The sequence below is a fragment of the Syngnathus scovelli genome, chromosome 1, assembly GCF_024217435.2.
Source record: "Syngnathus scovelli strain Florida chromosome 1, RoL_Ssco_1.2, whole genome shotgun sequence".
NCBI lineage: Eukaryota > Metazoa > Chordata > Actinopteri > Syngnathiformes > Syngnathidae > Syngnathus > Syngnathus scovelli.
Window position 1 is genome coordinate 20,784,545 of NC_090847.1, and position 26,557 is coordinate 20,811,101.

At 43.2% G+C, this 26,557-nt stretch overlaps 1 protein-coding gene across 1 annotated transcript; it reads right to left on the bottom strand.

Moving 5' to 3' along the window:
- Positions 1-220: 220 nt before the first annotated feature.
- rapgef2b (Rap guanine nucleotide exchange factor 2b) lies at positions 221-26,281 on the bottom strand. Its single transcript, XM_049759033.2, is given in 24 exon segments — positions 221-854; positions 857-1,054; positions 1,162-1,655; positions 1,885-2,077; positions 2,582-2,734; positions 2,851-3,018; positions 3,158-3,381; positions 4,545-4,568; positions 4,818-4,941; positions 5,020-5,231; positions 5,442-5,828; positions 6,230-6,470; positions 6,974-7,131; positions 7,275-7,557; positions 8,112-8,220; positions 9,357-9,560; positions 9,640-9,747; positions 9,833-9,997; positions 10,079-10,231; positions 10,765-10,923; positions 11,875-12,011; positions 13,976-14,153; positions 17,325-17,456; positions 24,446-26,281. Coding segments are annotated over 24 exon segments (4,332 nt in total). The 5' UTR covers positions 24,512-26,281; the 3' UTR covers positions 221-792.
- Between the last annotated feature and the right edge of the window lie 276 nt (positions 26,282-26,557).

A 26,557-nucleotide genomic window follows, 5' to 3' on the forward strand; every position in this document is an offset into this window, starting at 1 on the left:
ATGGTAATATTTTAGCTTCATAAACTATGATTTTTGTCTGGTAATCAAAATTACAGCTGGCATTAACGTAATTCTATTCTCATTTTTCACTGCACCTCTACATTTGCAAATGTTCTTTTAAGTGTCTTTAATTTCTTAACATCTTCACTAGGTGGAACAATTTACATAGCGCCACCTATTTACTTATTGAACTGTTTGATATATATATATATATATACACACACACCGGAAGCTCAAAAGATCCTGAATAGGCTAAGTTAAGGTCATCTAGAATAATCACCATTACAGTCTACATTTGTGTTTTCTACGAACATAATTAGACAGACTCCATCCACAGGGTCAGTGGGGCTGTGGAAAGGGGTGGAGTAAAGGGGTGGTGTGTGTTTGTGGGGAGGGGAGGGGAGGGGGGCACTGTTTGAGGTGTGAGATGTTGAGCTTCTATTTATTCCATGCATTAAAATACCGCTTCACAAAAACATCGATGATAAACCTGGTAGTTGTTAGGGAATGAGGGGAGGGGTGGCACCCCCCAAGATGTAGCAGGAAGTAGTGAGTGGTCAAGTTTCAGTCCAAGTGTGTCGGCATGCTTTGAGGTGGGGATAGGGAAGGGGTGGGACTATCTGATGAATCAGTCTTTACCTGCCATGGGGGGGGGAGGGGGCGCCCCTCCTGCACACACACTGTCAAGGTCGGGGGGGCCGGGGGGTACGCTGCGCCCTCGGCTTCCTCAGAGCGACTAGTTTAGGAGACTCACCCTCCTCTTCCTCCTCTTCGGCCGCCGCCTCGTCGTCGTCATCCCGGACGCACCGGAGGTTGCTGGTCCTCTGCTTGGATGCCGCTTGATGGGCCTGCGAGTCGGGGGATTGCGTGATCATGCGCGAGCGCTGCAGCGCCGTGGTGTAGTCGGGAGGACGGCGGCTTGTCGGCGTCGCAGATGTGGTGGAATTCGGTCCGGGAGGGGGCGGCGACTGGCCATCTGCCAGGTCGGAAATGGTCAGTGCTGTGTAGCCCGGTGGCGTTGGGGGAGGCTCGCGATATCGCCCCTCTTTCCGGGCTTCGGGTACACAACACAAAATTGCAACTTTAGTTGGTGATTTTATTCTCGTAGAAATATTTTTTTTTCGGGTACTACTATAAATTTTGCCAACTGGAGAAACTCACATACGAGTCCTTTACAGGCAGCGGTGACGGGTGAGGGCGAGGGCCTCCCCGTCTGCTTGGCTTCCTCTGACCCGGTGGACGTGATGCTGCTGGTCTCGGCGTCTGCGTTGACGTCCTTACCGCCTCGCCTCTTGATGGTGCCCGTGTCACCTTCTGAGTCTTCGCCCCAGTAGGCGGCAGACGATGATGAAGAGGAGCCGGCCGAGGCCCAGCTGCCCCGTGTCTGCGCCGCCCACAGTAGGGCCTCCGGACCGCCGGCGGGCGGGAGCCCCCCACTGAAGGACAGTGTTTCCCAGCTGCGGCCTTGCTGCATGGTCTGGATGTTGTCGTGGGAACCGGACGAACAAGACGTCCAGGAGCCGCGCCCGCTATCGGCCGCGTCCAGGGACACGCGGTCCCCCTGGTCCTGGGTCAGCTCCTCAGAGCTGGGTGACGACAACACCGTGGGGCAGCCCGCATAGATGCCCCTACAGTCCTGCATCGACGAGTACGACCTGCCACCCAAACGCCATGTCACATCCTCTGGTGTAAGGCAATCGACTGTATTGCTTATCACCCAAATGCCACAAGACGATATGCTTTCTTGATTGAGTTTTTTGTGTAGAGTGCCGCAAAACACGATTGTTCATTGAAAATTGTTATAGCTACATCAAAACGAAACAAAAATGTTTGCACGCTCTCATTTTAGATGCGTGATTTCAGTTGCGCGACGTAATCACGTACCCTAGACTATACTGGTCGGGATCGGTGGCGGCTCGCCGTTCTAGGCGCATTCCACCGACATGGGACTCGCCGACGCCCCCCGAATGCCTCAGCCGCCGCTCGTCCTCGAAAGACAAGTTGCTGAGAAGGCTGGAGCGAGACGACATCTCACTCTGACTGCAGTCAGAGTACGAGTCGCCCATGCGGTTGAAACCTGTAACACACATGTAAAAAATAAGTCACTTGGCCTTTAAAAAAAAAAAAAAAGCCTTCATGAAAATAAATGTGAAGAAAAAATATTGATACATTATTCTAAAGGATATAAACAAAAAGTTAAATGATTTTAATTCAAATAAACGTAATAAACATTCAAAATTAAACAAAAACAATTATTAAACAAAAATCCAAAATAACTCATTCTTAATTAAAATAAAGGCCAGTAAAATATTGGAAACCCACAAAAATCTAAATGATACTGACAAAAGTATATGGTGACATTTCATTATAATGGTAAGGAATGAGTAAAAAAATCCCAGCAAAACAGTAAATAATGCTAAAATAAATATGAAGTAATATCAAATTTGCATAATTAATTTTGAAAATGAGTATTAATTTCATATAGAGTAGTAACTGAATTGTATTGATCCAATTTGTGACACATGTGCAGTGCACAAGCCAAGCAGCAGGGGGTGGAACTATACCACATTGGTGTGTTTACCCTTCTTGGGGGAGCTCTGTGGGGAGCCGGGCGGAGAGGAGAGCTGCGAGGTGGCGTTGGACGCTGTGGCATCGTCGGGATGTCTGCGATGGCGCTCGCTGGCCTCTTCTGACAGAGACAGGATTTTCTTCAGCGACTGAGGGGAGCTGGTGCCTGAAACAAAGACGCAGTTGTCTGTCTCAATACATTTGACCACATGATATACCTGCGAAAACGCTGAGAAGTTATATGAGAAAACATTTGATTTCTTCTCCCACTATTAATCTTACCAAAGGGAGGCAGGTCCTTTACAGGCACCTTCTTGCGCGATGGGTACAGGGCCACGGCGGGCACCTGCAGGGCCTGGGAGCCTTTGGCCAGTTGGCCTCTCTGCTGGCTGGCCGCTCTGGACACCACGGGGGAAGTGTCGGCACGGCGGACCCCTGAGTTCTTGGGCACTAGGAGGCACAACGCACGTTAGGGTTTGAGACACATGCTGAAAAGAGTCCGATGTATTACATGGGTGGAGTCGGGACTACATTTAAATTTTGTATTACCAGTAACATAGCAAAAACGAATGTAGTGTGTGTGACTCACGTGTGCTGACAGAGGGTTCGCATTGCAGCGAGAGCGTCTGCAGGCTCTCCTCATTGTTCTCCAGACTGAGGTTGGCCAGGTACTGCTTGACCTTGCGAGCCATCTGTGCATCCTCATACAGTTTCTTGGCGTTGAGGAAGGAACTGCGTCGCACGCGCTTCTTGTGGCTGCCCGCCTGGTTAACGTCCAGCACCGCTGCGTTAGCGCTGCCTTGACTTAAGGAGCTAAATAAGACAGAAACACAGAAGAAATAGCCAAAGTAGACGCATTGGGTATTAATAAAGTGCACTCTTGACTTGAGTCTTGTGATGCTAAACATGCAGAAAAGCAGCATTAGGTGCTCCGAAAGGAATTCCACAGTATTCCAGGTAGAATAAAGTGGCTGTGAGTTTATTACTTGCCTTCATAGTTGACATTCTTGTGGTTCGTGTAATCTCTTTTATAGCGTAATTACAACCTACATTCCACAGGATTACAAGCTGATTTTTAACAAGTAATGAGATATGATCTATGGAGATAAACCCCCCCCTAATTAGAAAACATTCATCACGTACAACAACTCGTGTTTTCTCCCGCAGGCTTGCCATTAAACGGTGAGTATGCATACCACAAAAATGTCAAGAATGATGAAAAGGAACGTCATTTGTCAAGAGGCCTATGGGTCTCTTAAATAATGGGGGGGAAATGAAAAAATTAAAGGAACTATTTAGAAAGTAAATCTCGCCATCTACCTTAAAAACATATCTCTATAAAATATGCATAGAAATGCACGTGCATGACAAAATAAGTATTTTAACAGATATAGAAAAATACATAAAAAAAAAAGTCTCAACAGGAATTGTAAAATCTATTATAAAAGAAGACTTGGAGAGCAATGATGGGCATGCATAACCAAGGGATAACCAAGGATCGACTTTGCTGGTGGCAAAATGCTTGGAATGTTATCATCATACTGGTGCAATGTAATTGACATTGTAATGAAATGTTATTACACCAAATAATGCATTATAATATTTAGCATTAACATTTAGTCCCCCCATTTCCCACTCCTGTCAAGGTAATCGCCAGCAAAATGACCCGTGTTGAGAGGGAGTACAGTGAACCCGAGCTATTAGCAAGCCTTGCCAGGAATAGTGAAAATCTGCAAATAATAGCCGCTCCCTAAAAGAGGCTTCTAATTGAATATAGATGCCACAAGATGGCGCTTCAGATGGAGAGGATCGGAATGCATCAACCCCATGGGTCCAGAATGTGCACAATTAGGAACTCATGTTATAACTGAATGAGCACGGGTTCACTGTACTGTATGTAATATTAGTAAAGCCATTCAAGTCAACCAGTTCAAAGAAAAGCCAGCAAAGAAATGTGGAGGCACATGTAAACTTACCCTAAACTTCTCCACTTCTTCTTCCTAGAGGCCACGAACAGACAAGCGTGGGGGGCGGAGGGTGGATGAGCGAGAGGAAGAAGACAAAACAAGCTTTTAAGGACAGGAAAGAGCACCAAAGACCACCAAAGAAAATCAAACGCCACCGCGTAGGAAAAAAAAGCCACCGGAGAGGAGCTTAAAGACCACTTAATGGAGACACTGACATTGGTTTCAACAACAGAAGAAGCTTTCTGAAAGCTACAACATGTTTTTTTCCTAGGGCTTCTGTACCTTGTCCTGAACATGAGGTTAGGGTCCATGTTGACCGAGGCCATGCGGCCCACGTGGCGGATTTCTTTGGCGATCATTCGCAGCTTCTCAAAGTTCACTAGGCCGTCAACTTTGGAGTCGTTACCTGGAGCCAGCACATCACAAATGATTTTTAAATACAAAAATGATGCAATAATTACAAAAATGTTTTCCCATGGCGTACCTTCGTGCAGGAAGGTCAGGTCCTTCTTGATGACAGGAAAGAGCGGGATGATGGGCGGCTGCAGGTTCTGGTTGTTGAGGACGTTTCGGTACTTAGCCATGTTCCTGGAGGGATCGAACAAGTCCTGTAGATCGCCAAAGAGCTTCTCGTACTTGCTGGGCAGCTTCTCCCACGTTCCTCGAAGGCGAGAGACGGGAGCCAAGTTCAAACCGCTAAGGGGGAGAAAAAAAAAAAGGAGAAAAGAATTAAAAGAACTGCCTTAAGGGATTAAATTATTCTATATAAGTATTAACCAACCAGAAAAACAACTACCCAAGCAACTAACTAAATAAGTGCCCAACTAGCTGTAAATGATTAAATAAGTGAGCAATAACCCATCTAAATGACTAACAAATGTGGAAGGGGTACAGGGCGCATCGAACCTGATAATGGCAAACATGGAGTTGAAGTTCTTGCATTCACGGCAGTGCAGCGCAATCTTGATGAAGTGCTTGATGGTCTTCATGCGCTTGAGCTGATTGGCCTCCCGCGTGACCTCTGTGGCCACCCAGAAGGTCTCGGCGTTGATGGCCTCCTCGAAGCGCTTGAGGCTGGTGGCGCCGCCCGCCTTGGGGCGCAACTTAAAGAGGTCGTCGATGTACTCGGTGGGCTCGATGGCGCAGAAGAGCTGGAAGGCGCGCATGGACAGTTGCGTGGCCACCTCCACCGTGCTCAGCTGCAGCAGCGAGATCTGGCCCTCGCGAAGGAGATCCTGGGCGTCCTCGTCCGAGCACAGTGTCTCTGTCTCCATGTTGCTCTTTAGGTAGTACCTGTTTGCGGAAAAATAAGGCATTACATGAGCGTTATATGACTTTTATTCTAGTGCTATGAGACCCATGTTTTCAGTTTGGTTAACGTATTTTCTTCATTACTATGTGAAGTTATTGTTTTTCATGTAACAAACAGAAACTGAAAAAATTTTTAGGAGACAATGCTTCGGTCAAGTTGTTTCCAATTCGCAACTGTTTTGTTATTTGTAACAAAAAAAAGTGTTTCCGAGTTTCAAATAAAAAGCGGGGGAAAAACTGAAACTAAGAATATGAGATACATGTCTTTTTGATCAAAATTTTTTGGGGGCAAAGAAAACGCAAACTTTTTTTCTATTTGAATCCGAACGTGTGTGCTATTCAACTACCAAATTATAACATGCAGTATATGCGCGAGTGTCTACCTTCCGCTCAGCTGTATCCTGTCGGCTAGCTTCGAGAGCTGGTCGGGCAGCCGCCTCTGCTTGATGACGCCCTCGGGTGTGACCGATACCTCGCACAGCGAATAGGCCTCGGGCGCGGCTGTCAGCGCAAACTCGCGGATGGCCTGGGCCACCACCTCCTTGGCTGTGGTGTCCTTGCCAATCATGATGTAACGCGACTGCTGGTCCGCTTTAAACACCCGCAGCACCTGGTCAGACATATCTGCAAAAAGAGAGTTGGTCAAAACCATTGTTCTAAAATGGATGTTACCAGCAAACTGTACTGTTGTTCATTTGAGCTCATTTGCAGGTTGATCTGGAACGTAACTCCCATGATGAATGAACGCTCAGTATATTTGGATTCATGCTTCTCATTAAGACCATTCAAGCAAAGAACATTTTTTTCCCTCCACCAGTAACCCAGCATTCCATGTGATTCCATTAACTAGAGTGATTAAAAGACGCAACCAAAGACCCACAGTAGAAGAAGGCTGGCCTGGCGCTTGACTTGATTAGCCCCAGTGAATGCACAGGCTTTACGCTAAGTAAATTAGCAATAACCGCCAATGGCTATCAAAGGTGCAATTGTGCCCAGGGATCACCAGGTACACAAAGTACTTACTCAGGTTGACCGGCACTGGAAGAACACAAATAACGTGTTGGTAAATATTAGCGCAGATTAGCTGGTTTTAAAAGTGGAACGGGATTAGAGATGACAAGGCTCACCGGGTTGGTTGTTGAAGTCCAGGATGCGGTGGTGCGACTGGAGCAGGTCGGGGTTGGACGACGACAGGTTGCCGCTGACGGGGAGCGCCGGCGGGATCTGCTTGGACTGCTTCATGCCCACGATGCTGTCGTCCTGCGACTGGCCCACGCAGACGTCGCTGCGGGAAACGGACAGAAAGTTGCAGCACGAATGAGTTAAACATACAAAAGTGTTTTTTTCCTTTTGCGCTTCCTGTTATTATAGTTTGGCTTTATTTTGAAACTTTCTTGTTTCCCTTGACACAAACCATGCCCAACTTACTTGTAAGGTTTGGGAGGCAGGATGCTGGTGAGTGTCTTGTCAAAAATCTTCTTGAGCTTATTGCGTCCGCCCACCGAGTTGCTCTTGACCTTCTTGCTGGCCTTCTCCAGGCCCATCACTTGCTCCACATCAACCGCCAGGTCCGGTATTGAGTAGCGGCTGGCTTTTTTTATGTCGCCAATCTTGGGCAGGTGCGGCGCGCCGTTCTTTCGGTCGTGCTCGTCCTCACCATCCACGTCGCGGTGAAGCTCCTGCTCGGGTCTGGTTAGCAGCTCTTTAAACACTGCACAGGGTTGGGCACAATAGATTTGGTTATGTTATGTCAACATGAGTTTTTCTTTTTTTTTTCCTAGCCTAAAGTTTAGTGACTGGTTTCGTCAGCCTCCACAAGAAGCCGATACTCGTCTGACACAGATACTACCTGGTATCAGTACTCACTCATACTTAATCACAACTATCCGTTTAAAAAAACATTACTTACTCAAATATACTGTACCTAGTCACTCTTTAGTGCCTAAAAATTAATCTAGACTTTCAACCTTGAGGAAACAATATGGGAAGAGATTAAGTTTTACAGCAATTCTCAGACAATCAAACACTTAAGAGAGTTAATAGATTTGTTGCAAACACTTTACATCTGTTTTGTGATTTGTGGGGAAAATAATTTCTTAAATTGACCATAATTGTGGATGCAAAAAAGTTGTGTCCAAAGACGATATTTCCTGAACACAACCTTCAGGCTGGGTATTTGACAGCATCCTGAGATGTCAGCAATCAAAAGTCACCAACAGAAAAAGCAAAATGCATTTTGAATGTGCATGTGCTTTTTCTTTTTACCTAAAAGGTTGGTTTTCACAGTTATGGACAAGTGCGTGTTGTTCTTCAGTATCTCATTGGCTTTGCTGAGTTGGACATTCTCAAAGTTCTGCCCATTCACCTCCAAGATCTTGACGGCAAGGAAAACAAGACACAGGAGTGCTCAAGTTAAGACAATGATCTCAAAGACAGTTTTGTGACTCTTGGATGTTCTGATTTTAAAGCCTAACGTTTCTCTTTGTCTGGTTGCCTGCCTCACACACTGCATATAATTGGACTAGAGGTGAGTGACTCCACCTAATTCCCATCAAAGATGCACAAATGTAGCCATTTCATTGATATTGCAAATGTGTCGGACAATTGTAATCTACGACTTGAGAAAAGGGAAATGTTAAAGGATATTAACGCAAGCAAATATTTGTTAGTTTTGTGATAGACCAAAACATTTCTTTTAAGAACTGAGCTAGCTGGTGGAAGCAAGCACTTTGCAGGCTTTCTCCTCAAAGCTGGACTTCGCAAGCACTTTCGCTCTTGCCGATGTTCTGAGCTTTCAAGCTAAAGTCTCCTTAATCCTGGAAACCCATCTTGAGAGTGTCTGAATCTGCGTTAAGTCTCGTCCGATCCAAACATTCCCCGCAGCTCTTCTTTCCGCGTGCTTTGCTATTTTTGCTCGCGAGCTAACTAACACGATCCACCGGGAGTCGGTCCCGACGTTCTTATTAGTCACAGGTGAAGTTTAGTCATCGGCCTGTGGGTACTCGTCCTTGGGCAGGGAGCAGATGCTGTGTAGTCTAGTTGGCTAATTGCCGTTGTTTGTATTTTTACTGGCCTGAGAGGAGCGCAGGATGGCCTTTACTTAGACGACGGTCCAAGGGGGACACGAAAGAGGCTTGTTAGCACATTACGTTTGATCAAGAAAGGTCCCCAAAGGCGGACTCTGGATTAAATTTGGGTGATGCTTTCAAACGAAAAGACATTTTTAAATGTTGCTTAAATTAGTTCAGGATGTTCATACGTGGCTTAGCTTGTTACCTTTGGAGCGGGGGTGTGGGAGGCGGGCAAGCAGCAAAGAACAAAACACAGGATAGGAGTATTTGAGGATGATCATATTTGACCTTGTGAGTGGAACAAACGGGCGTGTGCGAGACAGGCAAGTGGTGAAGCAGAAAATTAAAGAAAGCAATATTTTAAAAACTCATTTGTTCTAGTTGTCTGTATGAAAAAATACCAGATATGCTAAAAACAGGTTTTTGCACGACTCTTTACCTGATCCCCTCGTTTGAGCCCGGCCTCCGCCGCCTTGCTCCCGGCCTCCACGGCGTCAATGAAGACCCTGAAGCCTTTGTCTTGTCCTCCCAGCAGGCTGAAGGCAAGGTCGGCCTCCCTGGACGCTTTCGTCAGCGTCACCAGGCGAGGTTTGGCTTTGGCAGCGCACGCGATGTTCAACAGCCGCAGGTGGCCGCACATTTTCTAAAGATGCATGCAACAACATGCTGTGTGTGAGGAGAACGCATCTTACTTTTCATTATTTGACTTTTCAGAAACGTACTTCTCTCTCAAGGTTGTTTTCAAACTCCTCCAGGAAGTGAGTCATTGCGGCGTCACCCTCAAAATCGTTGAAGTGGTTATTCACCCACAGCAAAACCACCCGTGTCACCTGGACAATAAACAAAACGAAAAAAATTCTTCAGCTAAGTTTTTAAAATAATTAAAGAAAAATGAAATATTTTGAGATTCTATACCTTGTCCCTGAGACTGGGGTCATGGAACCACTCCAGCAGCTTCTTGCCCACCACCATAGGGCTGGATAGGAATGTCCTGTACGTCAACAGGAAGTCCTCAATGTAGGTGGGATCAACCACCGAGTGCTCCTCCACCAGGTGCATGGTCAGACGCTCCGGAGTGCCCTGAGTGGAGCAAGCGTGGCGGTGTTATAATGAAGAAAATCAACACTGCAAATAGTGACGGCAATGTTCCTATGCAGTCACCTTGATGACTATGTGTCCTTTCCTGGTGCCGGTTCGGTCCAGTTCTCTGTGCTCCTTGACCATGACGATCTCGCCTTCCTCTTCCACCTTCTGCATGTTCTTCTCCACTTGGTTCAGGATGCAGCAGTAGTCTTGCTGGGCTATGCAAACAAACTACAAAAAAAGACATCCAAAACTACAAGTCAAATTTTCTTCACGTTTAATCTTGCTTCAAAAACACGATTAATTTGATACATTTTCTAACTTTAGTCGACACTATGTTCTGCCTGATTTGTCATAACTGTTCACGGCTTTGCACTATTGATTTTTATGTACATTTGAGTGTGTGTACGCTTTTTTTCTTGTTTAAGCTCATCGTTATTTCCCTGATAATGTCACCATCTTGAAAATGACATTGTTGCTATGGTGATATTAAACGCGTGATGAGGCTGAAAATTGTTGGAAAAGGTGTTTCCTTTGCACTACTCATCATTTCGAAACAAGAGGTCATCTCGACCAGGCGCGAAAGCGCTGCCTGAAAATGGCCCATTAAGTCGACTCCCTGGAGAGCATCGTCAACAGCGAGGCCCCCAGGGGGTCGTTAGGAGGTGCCAGGGTGAGAACATTAGCTGCAAACGACCTCCACCATTAAGGAGTCTAACAGCCGTTGAACGTGCGTGTTTGGTGGCATGTGAAGGACACGCTACCTGGCAGTCGTCCACCTTGGTCTTCATCGCCCCCTTCATGTACTCCTTTTCCATGGTGGGTGACACCCCAAAACTGTTGCCCATGCACAGGATCTCCGTGCGCCCCTCGGGGTATGTCACCTCCACGGAGCCGTTCAAAATCACGGACCAAGAGTCGAGCTAGAGATGCAACATCACATCACATGATTGGTCACAAAGGCATCGCTAATGCTACACGCTAACCCGTTCAAAGAAATCTCTAGCCAAGTGATTCCAAACTGCACAAATTTAAATTTAATTGGTCAGAAAATTAATGTATGGTTTTCAGCAAAATGGTTGGATACTTCTTCGAAAGAGGTGGAGCATAATGTGGCATTTTGTTTTGCAAAAGAAATTGTAGAGGATTTATTTATTTATTCATGTAACGCGAACATTTTTTTACGGGAGTACCATTGTAACTGTTCCAAGAAAACAATATCTCAAAATCATTACTTCTGAGTTTTGGGGGGAAAAGTTTATAAGAATAAGGTGTTCTGTAATCTTTCTGGGAAGTAGAATTGTTTTCAATTTCATAAGAATAACGTCAAAATCTTTTTGAGATTTAAGTCAGAATTTTATTAAAAAAAAGTTTTTCGTTGTAAGAAAAAAGCATTCATCTTCGAAGTATAACGTGATTATCTTAAAGGGACAAAATAAATCATGATCGTATAACAATACCTTATTAATATTTGTGACCCAAAAATATAATGTGGGAATAAATGTATTATATTTACGAGATCGAATATTCCCACAAAGAAAGGCTGGTGGATCTTGAAAGAACAACACTATTTTTTACTTGATCAAGAAAGGTCACTTACAAAAGTCAACAGTGTATTTATCGAGGCCATTATCATATTTGCCTTGGCACGGATCATTTCTATTAGTTCCTGTGGTTAAAGCCTGTTCAGTCAACCCACTGACTAAGTACAGTTGCGGGGCAAAATTGTGGCCATTGAAAGCCGCGTCTCGCTTCAGCTGCCCGAGGATGTCCACGGGAGACGAGCCGCTCTGCATTCAGCTTTAATAGAGCGGAAAATACACGAAACGGGAGAAGATTCATTCAAGTTTTTCCCCCCGACAAAATAAACGCACCTCCTCGCCGTCGTTGAGAACAATGGTACCGGCGCGCTCAACCACGGCGAACACCATGACGGCGCAGAGTTCACGCCGCACTGACATGGTCATGTTCGCGAAGGCCGGCAGCTGATGCATGAACTCCAGCAATTGCTCTGTGAGAGGGGGTAGAAAAGAAAACAATGCAAAGGTTATTAAAAAAAAAAAAAAAATCCCTCCAAAAGACTCTGCTAGCTGTCCTTAGCTTAATTCTAACACAATGCTGCTAGTGAAACTTGCATCAGTCATGACATCATCAGCGTTTAAGCAAGGGAGGAATAAACACACAATATGACACTATTAAGAGGCATATATTCTTCATCTTCTGCAAAAAAGGATTACTGCAACAAATTGAGCAGCTGTGACCGTCTTTGTGTATATACAGTACGTATCCATTGCAATTATTTATTGTACTTGCCCTAGGGGCCGAGGAGTACACATGGAAAGGAACTGGACAATAAAGTGTAAAATAACAATGCACAGTGTTCAATGTCTTCTCCATTAAATTATGTAATTGATATTTTAATTTGCCCAAGCAATGATGTGGGGAGGAGTTATCATATATCAGGTATGTAGGCACTTTTGAGTGACACAAAAAACAATGATTGCAAATTATTTTGCAAGTTACGGCCCAGTTTGAGAATATGTAGCGTAGTGCTTGACATTCTGTCATCAAAAGTGGCTCTCAGGTCCAATATCGATGCCATCGATGACTTGTGTGGGGAGCAGAATAAGTGCTGACACGTTACACTCTGTGACCCCACTGCAGACTTTAAAACACTGCATCGTACCATCCACTGACCATTTTTTTGTTTTAAAACGTGGGCTCACTAAGAAAGGGTAGGGAACTATAAGGGTGTTTGATGACCACAAACACAAAAAGTAACTACAAAAGTCATGAAATTCTTTGTTTAGGACAAAATGTTAGGTATTTTGCAGAAAAGGTTGACTTGATTGCATACGCTTATGACTTCAAGAAAATCAGACCCTATCCTGGCATGGTTACCTATTTTCCTCAAAAAACTGTTAAAATATTCTTTCTACAAAACGATAAAAAAAAGAGGATGACTTCATTGACTTGTGACTTTCTTGAAAATATATTACTAATTCATGAGATAAACACCACTCACAAGATTTCCTTTTTGTTTTTTTAAAAATATACTTGAAAATATATTGATGTATTTCTTGAAAGAGAAATGTAATTTATAATTTTTACTTTTTCCAAAAATAAATATTTTTAATTTTGAGAATACACTACTTCTTTTCTAGAAAAATTAATACTATAAAAGATTGAAACTTGTTTTTTAAAAAAAAAAAACACAGCAACTAAACCCTGAACCTTAAGACTATTTCATTATTCATCATGTGATCCTGTCTGCCCCGCAACTAGAAAACCCTCAAAATATTTAAACCCAAATTCAAAATTGCAAATATTTGCTCCATGGGTGCGTGAGGGTGTTAGCGGTGACCTCCGGTCGTCACGGCAACAAGCAGGTCTCGCGTCTGCAGAGGCAAGCGTTTGAATGTTTGATGCGCTGGGCGAGGCGAGGCTGCAGGATGTGCCAGGAGTGACCTAGAAAAAGCCTGCTGGCATGGAGGAGGGGAGGGAGGGCTGGTGGGCTGGCTGCTGCGGGGGAGATTAACTGTGGAGATGGAGGAGGACGACAAAGAGGGCACACGCTCTTCCTCGCACTACAGCCGACGCATCGTCCTCCTCCTCTTGTCAACATTAAGCCTCTTCAAACGTGGCTAACTCACATAGCGGGCCACAGCTTTGATGGTGTGATACACCAAAAGTTCGGTGAGGCTATGCGAAAACTACAGGGAACGAGGCATTTATGGAAGGTGTGAGTGACAGCAATAGTTCTTCTCTGTTTTCAGAAAAGTCCAACAGTTTGCCATCTTTTGAGGTAAGTGCAAAATCAGTACAAGTACAAAATCAATTGTAAATTTCTCCGAAATATGAAAAAAATATAATCGTACACAACCCTACAATTGAATCCTTCATTTTTTCTGCTCCCTACTTAATGTGTTCTGTGTAGGAATAGGGAAAGTCCTGTACAGTACTGCTCTGTCTCACCTATGTCGTCATCCGTCCTGTCCATGGGGTCCTTCTCCAGGCAGTCTCGGACAATGTCCCGGCTCATGAGAGGGTCTGACGCTCGCTCAATGTCTTCTTCATCGTCATCCTCCTCAGAGTCGACGGCAGTCTCAGGGAGGCCGCTCAGGTCCATGTCACCCGATTCGTTCTCGGTGGCCTAGAAGGGGGAGAAGAAATCGTCATGGTTTTAAAAGTTGCCTGGGATTTTGGACGAGTGGTTGAAGTTCTGACCAATGAAGTGAAGCGCTATCCTGCCATCACTATTCAGCTCACCCAATCAATTCAAAAATCAACAACACGAATCTACGGATTCCAACCAAACAGCAATTACAAGCTAATGCAAAACTGGGTTACAAAGTGTTATGTCTCAAGTCGTGAAGGAAAAACAAATGTTCTGAGAAAATAGAACTTCAAATAAATAAATGCAATATATTCAAATATCACAAAAAATGGAAAATGGCTTAATGTACAAAAATAAATGGAGCAAAAATAAACCACTATTTAAAAAGACAATTGACTAAGACTAAAGACGAAAACATATTTAGCAACACTACATGAAACGAATTTAGAAAAATAAAATTTAGATACAAGAAATATAGTAGTAACAAATGTTAGTAAAGTAAAACAAAAACTATTACACAAAAGAACAAATTTTGAATAAATTATATGAATGAAATACATACTGTAATATTAAAAACATGTACAATTTGACTGACAAATATTTGCAAAATTCAATATTGCTGAAAAACACAAAAAGACCCCAAAAATATGAACTTAAAATATGCTCCAGCTTCCAGTAAAGCAACAACTCCAAGTCTAAGCAAAAGTGCGTTGCAGAAACGTGTCCCATTTCGAACACTTTCTCAGCACACAACCACACGCCGGCTCTAGCGCTGCATGACAAACAGGCTGCCGCTGCCGCGCATAGAGACAAGCTCATTAACTCCCAAGCGCTTCCCAAGCCCCAGAGTCAGCGTTGAGCCTCCCGGCAACGCCGCGTTCTTTGAAAGGCGTGATGCAATTACTCCAGCTTTGGCGCTACCAAGTAAACAAAATACTGTAGTGAAGGAGAACAGCCATCTTAACAGCATCTTCTGCAAGCTCACCTCATTGGCCATGGGAAAAAATGCAACCTTGGCAAAATTCCCGCAAAATTCCAGTGCCAGACGCATTGTGGTCACAATTCACACTTTTAAAGGTAAGGAGTAGCCAAGAGCCCTCGTCTTCTCGTGTCATCTTCAAATGCGAGACAAGATCGAGAAGCTCATCAATGATTCATCAACACCAGGTCGTCGAGGACGTTTGGGCGTGGACCCACCAGTGGGTGGGGCCAGCCCCGTATGAGGAGTTTTGATTTAAGTTTATTTTTTGTTTTTGTTTTAATCACCATTAATGCAAGAAAAACGGTTATGATAGTCGGTGATGTCACCGTTATCGCAAGAGGAAATATATGTCAGTGATTTCCATATGCAAAGGAAAAGCACAAGTACAAATATTAGTTGTGATGATGCTCAAAATATTACATTTAATATTAGCAAACCAATCAGTAACAATGCTTAATGTTAGATTAGATATTTGAGAAATACAACATGAATAAGTATTAGATTAAAAAAAGCAACGATATGATGTAAAATATGATAATAGGAGATGAAAACCCCAAACAAAAAAACGTTTGGCAAAAACTATAATCTGGACAAATCGTAGCGTAAATGTAGAGTCACCTTTAAACAAAGGACGCCTATCCATGTGTTGCGGGCCCCGCCTTTTTGTCATCCTAAATCTATACGAACGTGCAGCCGCCATTTAAAGTTGGGCGTTAATATTTCATCAGGGCTATTCTTGGATCAATGCTTTCAACGGCTGCTTGAAGGACCAGTGTCATCATTTATTCAGGCACGCACGTAAGCACCAACGCGCAAAATACACACATTCCTGTCGTGCTGTTGACAACGACCATGAGAACGCTTCTCATCAGTAAATGTGTCCGTGTTCAGAATAAATCAATAAAATGTTAAATGGGAGTGAGCGCACACCATTTAAAGTTCCCGATTAAACCCAAATACACCTCAGATGTTCAAATAGACTTCCTGGGTGTGTAGACTTATCATAGCCAATGAGCCAATGAGCTTGGTCAAATGGGACTGTTGTCATGGACTGGCTGGTAAGGGTAAACGTAGTCTTAAATTCTTTAAACAAGCCGTCACGTAATCCTGTTTGTTGTGGAAATGTGCAATGGAACCCCCACTGTGGGCTCTTAAAAATAAACCCGCTGTGGGGTCAGGGGGTGATTATCGCGCAGCAATTACATGTTACTTGTCAATCTTTTTCTTTAACTAAAACAGTCATTTGTAAGCTGTCATTCTCAAACCCAAAGTTTGATCCTGATAAAGACAATCCGCCTCGCATGCAACAAATCGAAGACACATTAAAGTGGAAACACTGAAATATTAGCGAAACTTGAAAACTATACAAGCACCATAATACGGTATAAGGAAAATATTGAATGTAATGCTAATATGGTGGGGTTCCCTAAGATATGGTATTAAATGAAAAAAGAAAATGTTAAATATTAAGATAAAAATATGAAGTTAAAAATTAAAAAAAATCTACAAAAAATAAAATATTAAGAGACAATATAGAGGTATATGAAAGATACACACATACTTAAAAATATTTTTAAATTAATGTACATAAAAGGCAAAATATACACACAAAAATAATAGTGGTAATATTCAAAAATGTAAAAAAAAAAAAAAAAAAAAATATGGGGGAGTTTAAAAGCAGCGTCAGGAACCGTAAACTGACTGTGTGCGCAATTGCCAGATGGCCTTATGATCACTGTCGCACACTGGCCTGTCAAAACACATAAGCACACGCACAAGGTTGATGTCAAGTGATGGTGTGTGTGTGGACTGTGAAATGGAACTCGCAAAGAATGCGACGGTGTTAAGATGTGTAGGAATTAAGAGGATTAGTCGGCGCAAGATTTTTGCGCTCTTTTAAGCCGTTTTATTTACGCCCGCGGGGATGACGATGCCACTTTGAGTTCTTTTATTAAAAATACCCTTCATTAATCCATCAATTTCAAATGCTGCATCAGTCAACCTTTAAAAGTTCTCACATTTAAATAACGTGAAGAAACTATCCATAGATAGAAAAGATTCGAAATTATGAACATATCAAATATCGTGGGTTCACTCTACTTACCTTCAAACCTAGCTATCAGAAAAGTACTGACCAACGCAAAGGAACGCGGTAGTCGGGACCGCCCGCCGTCTGAAGGAGGGCTTTTTGGCGGCGGGGCGGTCCCGTTTTCCCCGTGCCTCACCTGATAGATATCAGACAGGCTGCTGCTTCCCGAGTCGCTGGTGATACTACATCCTGAGTGGCTGGAGGACACGTGCGTCACCTGTGGGTGCAAGCCGTCGGCCAGATGAAGTCGGCTGAAGTCTGCGGGTAACTGCACACACACACACGACACACGTCAGAATGGCGACGCAGTAGGGCCTACAACGAGGGACGTACTAGGAGACCGCACGTAATGAACGTGGTACTAACTGAGACAAACACTCACTGGAAGAATTCACATAGTAAAAATGATGAAAATAAATGAAAAGGAAGTCCTTGAGTTTCATTCCTAAGGCGACGGTGTAATGCAAAAAAAATTGTAAGCATGTTGGCCCGCCACGTCTTCAATCACTAACGTACGCTACTGTGATAGCAAAGTTAGAATCAGATGAGTCAATTATTTCTACAAAAAACACTTCTTGGCCAAGAAAATAATGCAATCCAATGCCTTTTGTTACCTCCATGATCACGGCTGTGGCTATTGAATATTTTTAGAATTATGAATTATTGGGGAAAAAATATTTGGCATAATTAACTACAATACCAAGTATATGTGGGCTGCAGGTATTATTTTTCTCCACTTGAGGTCTCACATTCTACTGTAGTATTGTGACTGAGGTTTTGAAAAGGTGGATTCTGAACTAGTGACTGATGTAAGCGTCAGCACAGAAGACTGTATAGTTGGTTTGTTTGACCCTTTTTCATCTATTTGAGTTATTGTAGCAGCCTTTAAGGTATTGAAAAGCACCTGTCTCTAAATGATGTCAAATGATCGTGAAAATAGAACGTGTAAATATACACATTTAAGACAAACCGCAAAAGCAAACTGAAGACGCATGTAATCAACAATGAGTATCATCGCCATTCCACTCCGGTCCTTTAGAGGGCAGCAATGCATATTACATCATTTCAACTATGATCTATGCCATTTCAACATCAAAATAAAACTTGGAAGATGGCTCCATACTGAATTATTATTATAATTAGTAGTTATAGTATATAGATTGAGACCTCTACAAAATCTAAGAGAAATTGTACTTTTCCTTATAATTCAGCTAATAATAAAAAAAAAAAGACCCATAGCTTTATAAAGTATTCTATTATCGTTACAACGGCCCCCTTCCATCTGTGTATGAGCCGTGATGCAGGGGAAAAACCGATTTACAGGCAGCGCTAAAGGAGCTTTAGTGCCCCAATGTGTTTTTTATATTGTCATTTGGTTTTACTTTCTTGGGGATGACATAATCAGGTAGTTCAGCCCATGTAATAGACATTTATCGCACTAGCACAAAAGTGTCTGGGGCGCAAAAACCAATAATAACGGCACGCTCGGTCGACGGCGGTCCGGGTGAAGTGGAGCAGACGAGGAAGACAATGGCTTGAGGAAGGTTTTTGACCAAGGACGAATCGCTCCGGTCCACCAATTTGGCGAGTGCAGCCGGCCAGATAATTAAACAACATGGCAATTTTTTGACACCAAGCAATCACATTCAACCTCCAATGCACGGGAGATGACTCGATAGCACTCTCATTTTTTTCTGTAATAAAAGCAGGACAGTGTCCATGTGTGGGGAAATGACAGGACTAAATTCAAGTTTTGACACATTTTTCAGATTTTTTTTTTTTTCCCCAGAAGACAAAGCCTTATTCTTTTACCCTCTATATCTAGATTATTTGTGAGATTCAGCATATTTACTCTGAGGACATTTAGAAATTGGCAAACGGGGGTCGACCCATTTCCTGGCGCGCCACATTTGGAATGGCGGGTGGCGCACAGATGTAATATTGATGGTGCACCACATCGCCAGATGCACAGCGGGCCTCCCTACTGGGGATCATCTCGATAAATTCGGTAAATAGAACAGCAGGCAGTGTGAAATATTCATACGCATTGACCCGGTGAACCACTTTTCAACTGTTTGATCACGTGACTCGCATGTACTGTATAACAGTAAGATAAGCATGACTTTTTTGCTTTTTAATTGGAGTAGTTCTAAACACAGATGAAATAAAGTTGAGGTTTTTTTTTCTCTACCCAGCGTTTAAAATTACCACTGGCTTTTTTTAATCTAAACTACTTTACATTTCATAAATAACCTACTGGGGAAAAAAAACTTGTCTCGTTAAAGGAGAGTTTTTTTCAAGGCGATGATAGCATATGTTAGCTTGTTAGCCACGCTCTGACTTTAATGAGGGAACGTCCCTGGCGAATACACAGCATTTGCAATGTTTGTGAATGAAAATTCTGTGAAGCTAACTGTTTTCTACACGTAATAATATTTGCAGTTATACAAGATGAACGTAAAGCAAAGAGCAGGCAAATGCAGAATATTTTGTCACAAGACTCTTGGAGGTAGATTTATAAAAGTAAATATGTAACGCTCTAAATTGAACACATTACTGCAATACAGTACAATAAGTGGCAATAAACATAAAAAGCGCACTAAATGGTTGAAGCTTTAAAAGTCATACTGAGTTTGTGTAGCCTGAATTTAAAGCTGAAAAACATTGTAACCTGATCAAAGTGCAATAAACTCTCACGGTGCAATAGTTCACATTACAAAGTGTGCAAACCACAATTTAATGATGTTTAAGCATTAAACCTCGTCAATTCAGAGCTATTTGAACACATTTCGATACCATAAAAGTTAATCCCGATGCGAGCTAGTTTAATAGCATTCAATGTCTGACATGAATTGTGGTTAGGTGGGTCCATATGAGCACTATGCAAGTTAGTAAGATGAAAGCTATTTTGTGGCGTTATTGTTCTTAGTCATCAAAACAGTTATTGTATAAAATTCACTATTCATTTTCATATTTCATTGGTGCACTTCAGTGATATATTTTTTTTAAACTAACTTAGCTACAGTTGAATCAGTACCTCTAGTTTTGTGCATTTTTACACCATTATCTCTGTGTTAACTCCCTTTCTTTTAGCCATTGACAGCTGACATCACACAGGAAGTAGACATCTTAACTAGTAGGAAAGAGTGGTCGCAAGGAGCCGGTCAATAAGAGTTTTCCCGACTGACCCGATAATTACATCCCCCTGCGTGATTTCCACAATCAGTGAAAGCCCCGCCAACCACGAGACCCTCCCCCATTGGTAAAGAGGATAATAAAACATTTAATCCTTTCTCTACGTTCATTTAGGTCATCTGTCTGTGGGTCAATAAGCCGGCGAACGATCGCTCCGTAAGCATGTGACCGCCTTGCTCGGACAACACGCAACAGAAACAACGCTGCGCTCAGACAATCGCCTTGATTGATCCTACCGTTACGACGGGTGAGATGCGGTCCCGTAGTTTGTCCAGCAAATGGAAAAGCATGTGTCCTATCAACTGTTACGGGCTGGGTCGGGAGAGGGTTGGATTAAGCCAGGCGCTCGCCGCTACTGCTGGAGCAACAGAGCTCACTCACTAGCTAGCCGCGGCCTACATGTGAGCAGATGTGGCGCTCCTTAAATTACACTGCAGACCTAATGACCTAGATCAGCGGGATGGGAAGCGCGGGGCTGCCTTTCAATCTATTTAGCGCCCAGCTACGCTACCGGAGAATCACTGCGAGATGTCCATTACGGCCACGAGAGGCTAATGTGAGCATCCAGTGAAGTGTGAGGGCAGGGCGAGGCAAGACCCATTTCCACCAGGAGGGAGAGCACACAATATTAGATTTTATAGCTTGATTGTCAAATTAAAGCTGCAAATACAAGGGTGGGGGATTTATGGTGACTCATTAAATGTTGCCATTACGCAATGACGGAAATTAGAATGCTTCACAATTTATTGCTTCTCTGTGAAGAACAGTTACGATCGGGGGATGTCAAGAAAAATTGTGAATTGTAGCCATGTGAAGCCCTTAAAGACGTGTTTGTGATTAAGATCTATATAAATAAAAATTGACTTGACAGTATTTCCTTCCTATAGCACTAGCCATAGCATGTTTTTTGTGCAAATCCTCATGGCACAATGCCACAAAAATATCCCGAAAAGTATGCATACTAAAAAAATTCAGATTTTGTTTCAGAAATTTGCCAACCCCAAAATCCAAACGACTCAACCTAAAGCCTAGCCTCCAATCAATTATCACATCCCAAGAATCAAACCCTAATACTAATCCATAACCTAAAACCTGACCAACTCCAAGCTAGCCCCGGTTAGCTTCTTCATTTCTTCGTCATGGCAAAGTCATCAATATTTTACACTTTAGAGTAGAATTATCTTGTTTAAATGTGGTAGCAATAAAGTAGAATGTTTTTTTGGGGGGGTTAGGTCTACAAAGTTGCATGTTGTAAGCAAAACTGACTCTGGACTTACTAGTTTCGTGTTTTAAGGCAAGTGATCAAATTTGCCCAGCAGGCTCAGCTCACACTCAAGGGCGAAAACTAAAATGGTTAGCAATTTAACGTCGCCATCTGTGTCGTATATGTGGTGCAAATTTGTTAAAACCTCAACGACAACTTTGTCTTTGAAGGACTCGAGGAAAAGAAATGGCTGAATGAAAAAGTTCTCATGTTGAAGGACGTCAGAGTCTGGCAGAGTTGACTTGACAGTGCGGTCAGCTGTCTTGAGCCTTAGGGATCAAGAGATTAACGCCTCTTTTGGCAGTATGTCTGATTAAATTGGCCCTATATGCTAACAGGGTTTTTGCCCTCTGTGTAATGGTCAGCAGGTAGCCAAATTGACCTTATGTGTCAGTTGTACCACATTTACATAAACTGCTTTGTGTTGAGGTTTGCGCGACTAAACACGATGCCTTTAGTGGCCACTTTTACGGTCAGGGGTAGAGGGGACCAACTCTGTTGCATAACAATTTGACCGAATTTGCATATTTTTAACATATCGTCAAGAACCTTACCGCGTTAATGAAGCATATATGTATGATCATTTTAATAATTCGCCTTCCGTTTTGAAAACTGTTAAATCTAGGTACTCTCCTCCATGTTGTCACGGTTACAGTAAGAAAGCTTCGGTGTCGGCCGCTGTTTACCCCTCGGCCCCACACCTTTCCTGCCGGGTTGAGTGTATATTTACACAAGCCACAATAAATATGCTAACGACACAGGGAAACAATCAAATGAAGGGAGTGTGACAGCTGATAAGCGGGCTCCCCTGCAAACAAGAGCTGCAGAGAATAAGCCATTACAAGTGTGCAGCCACTGTGCATTATGTGCCCAATATTGTTTTTACACCAAGATAAATGTTACGGCAGCGCTCACTTTTACAGTTCTCTGAAAAGTGTTGAGTCAGCAGTCAAGGGTCCAGTTTAACAAGGGAAAATGACACCAAGCATTGTCTTGTGGACTGTTAGGATTTGAAGCTGTCAACACAGCATCAGTGTGTACCCAATGGCTAGTTAAAAATCAAGAACCCCCTCAAATCCACCCATTAAGGCTAATCTTTAAATCAAACCCTGAATTAAACTTCAGACCCAACACGATGCTACTAATAACCCCTAACACAAGCCATAAGCTCCAAAACCCTAACATGTTTTTGGCTAGGCTGCCTAACCATAACCCTAACTATCAACCAATTCATAACTCTACGCCACCAGCTAGTAAATAATAAAATGCACAGGGTTCAGCAAACTACCGTTTATCAACAGGGTGTAAAATTGACTGTGGTTGATTAAAAACAGAATATGTACGTACATACAAGACGCTTTTGTGGCCCCATAAAGCCTCTGAAACACACAAACTGCAGGGACGATGATGCATTTGCCACCATTACAGTGATTTGTTGTCGCTGGTGAACATGACAATATTGTGGGGTGGGGGTGGGGGGGTAATGTACGGCCTGCGTGGGCGGTTGGGTGTGACAAACACAATTGTTGGTGTTGACGAATGACAAGAGATCAATGCCTTCAAGTGCGCGTGGTCTCAGAGCCTGGGACCAGATAGGTTTCAGCACCAAGGATAGCGACACCACAGACTCTATGACCCTGATGGGAAGGAAACGGCCGTCATTGTAAAATAATACGTGACTGTAGCTATAATTACGACATGTCAAAATGTACGCCATGCATACACTACCATGGCAACAGTCCAGTGCCTGCACTTTTCTTAAAAAGCAGATGATGTGAGTTTGTGTGCAGAACAGAAAAGCACATGGTGTACGTTTCTACTACAAAACTGACACACGTAGTGGGCTAAACTAGCCTTCTAGCATGATAGCTTTAAAATTGTGCCCCAGGAGCTAATTTCACTTAGTAACATGAAATTTGGCTATCATAAGTCCCTCAAGTTAGACAGTTAGAGTGCCCTTGCTACCGAATTTGAACCAAATGAAGTAGACAAATAGATTATTTTAATTTTTACCATTGCATATGGGCGGAGCATGATGTCAAAGTTTGATGCCTCACCATAAAAAAAAAAAAAAAAAAAGACTATAATGAAGCAGCTTCTTTGACAATTCAGCCTCCTGAAGACACTTTGACTGAGCAACAATATGCTGGGTAGGCATGTCTATTATGAGAGGAAATGTCTCAAGGAGCCATGCCCAGAAAGTCAGAAAGTCTGCTATTTTCTTTTGAATCTGCCATTTTACACTCATTATGTCCATTTCCAAAGGTTGCTCAAAGATAAAATTGTCCTATCAATTTTGTCATGTTATTCCCCAATTTGAGTCACTGTCAGTTCGACTGAAATGTGCTCAGTCACAAGTAGGTTGTAATTTTTTTGGATAGGTTTAACTGGCATGCTTGTACCTTGAAGTGAGAAGCGCCTTGTCACTTGGGGTGGTGTCTTTGAAGGCTCTGCTTTTTTCCCCTGCTGCTTTTTCACACCTTAGCTACCTACCATCTTTGCAGTAGAGAAGGGTAAACAGAGATCTTTGAGTGCAATAATTAGCCTACCATTGCTTAGATCAAATCAGATAAAATGTATGCCACCAAAAGAGCATGATATCAGCATTTTGATCTTGCTTTCCTGCCACCTCCCTAAAAACGGCTATGAATGACGTGCGTGGCCGCGTAACAGAAAAGCACATGGTGTCCGTTTCTACTACAACACACTGACACACATCCCAGGCTGCGCCGGCCTCGTTCCCCAAAGAGGGGAGGGTCAAGGACGCGGCCGGACGTCGGCATCGCGCTGCTACTCACCGGCGTTTTATCCTGCTGGCTCGGCACTCCATTGCTGTCTACCGCTGCTGCTGCTAACGGTTTCATGGTGATAACAGTCCTCTCCGGGGCTCAAAATGTACCAAAATTTAACATCTCCCCCTGTTGCACCCCCCCTCCCTGAAGGGAGTATCCGCTAGATTAGACGCTCCAAATCGACAACGTTAAAATCCAGTCCGGAGAAAATACCTCCCAAAAATAATGAGTGGGAAGCATTGAGGTAAAAAAAAAAAAAAAAACGTCTTTCAGTTACTGCTTTGCCTCTGCCGCCTCACCTCCATGGCGACGGGAGAATGGAGCATCCTTCTAAAATAAAAAAACATTAAAAAAAAGGAAAAGAAAAAAAGCCAGCGGTTTGTTTGCCAGCACAGGGGGTGGATGGTTGGGTGGGTGGGTTCATGTGTGTCACGGGTGGAGGAGGGGATGGCGGCTGTGGTGAAGTGGGAAGGAGGAGGAGGGGTGCTGGGGTTAGTATTTTAAGCGCCTCCTTCCTTACGGACGCCCCCAGACAGAAGGGATGGAAAGAGGAGCCGATACGGAAGAAGGAGAAAGCAGAGTGGGCTCCATTACGTCTCTTGGCTGGAGACGGTTGTCATGGCAACAATAAAAAAAGTAAAAAAAAAAAAAAAATAGGTGCTAAAAAGGAGCTCAATATAAAATCATTTTTGCAAGGAGCAATGATGTCACTCTGCCTCTCAGCTGGGGTCGTCCTGGCAACCGGCCCCTCCCGTCACTGGTTTGCACACCCTCCGGGAGACAACGGTTGCCGTGGCAACGGAAACAGCCAAGTGGGAGGGGACTGGGAGGGTAGACTGGGAGAAAAGTGTCACCTCGCTTCTTCTGTCAGCCAGAATTGGCGGGTCCAAAAATGGGGGGGACAACATTTGTCCCCGTCGGTAGCTGTTTGAAGCTCAGTTTGAGCATTTCCGAGGTTCATTCAAATATATATTTGAGCATTTCGGAGGCTCTTTCAAAAAAAGTCCTTCAAGAAATAAGGTTTAACCTATCAAAGATATCTTATTTTAGCTATTTAGTCTTAAGAAGAGAGGCATGAAGAACCTTCTGATTGAACCACATACACTGATGAGACAGATGTAGAACAGGGTCTTTTTGACATTGCGAATGCTAACGAGGTCTTCGAGACTGCCAATCAGTACAGTGCAGACCTCCGCCAAGGCCAAGCAATCCCAATTTGGATCGGCACCAAGCTACTTTTTTTAATGCTAAAACAAGGCACGTCTCTCACTGTTAACAAGTCAAAAACTTTCTGGATGCGCACCAAAATTGAATGGATTTTCGTTGGCTGATGTCCCATCCATCCGTTTCATGGAAATGAGTTTTCCCCAAAACAAATGGCCACTGACAGAGGTAACAAAATGGTGGAAAGGCCCAAAACGTCTGAGCACATACTACATCATAAGAGCAAGGATAGACATAGAACTCATTAATGCAAAACACAGAGGTTCAGAGCCTATTTTCCAACATCAAGCTTTTGCCGAAGATTGCTGAAGTGAAACGTCCCACACGACAAGAATACAATATCACAGTGAGCCAGCCATCACCACGCAACGTCACATCAAGTTTTCATATTTAGTGTCAAAATGAATCCCCCTTTAAGGATAAGACTGTCACTGTCACAAACAATATAAGTTTCTATCCCTTTATTCCAGAACAGAAAATGATTAGAAATTGAGGGTGCAGAAAATGCACAAACAATTCTAATTGAGTGAATGGTTTGGTGTGTAACAAGTCAGAAAGTGTGCAAAAATGTTGATCGTTGTTTGAAAGTAGGTGTGTAGGTCGTTGTAAATGTCGTTTCGTAAAAACACAAATTTGTTACTGTCATTTTCAAGAATTGCCAAGTAAATGTTAATAAGTTAACAAATTCATTCATTGAAATATACATAAAAAAAACACACACACAAACAACAACAAAAAAGCCCTGTTATTGTTCCTGTTCATTGTAAAAGAAAAATAATATCATTGTCTCTTCCAGTAAGAAAGCATGGCAGACAAAGCCTGGCTAGCCGACATTTGCAGATTGGGGGAAGGGGGTGCGCTGTCCCCCTTAGCTCCCCCCCCCCCCCTCCCCGT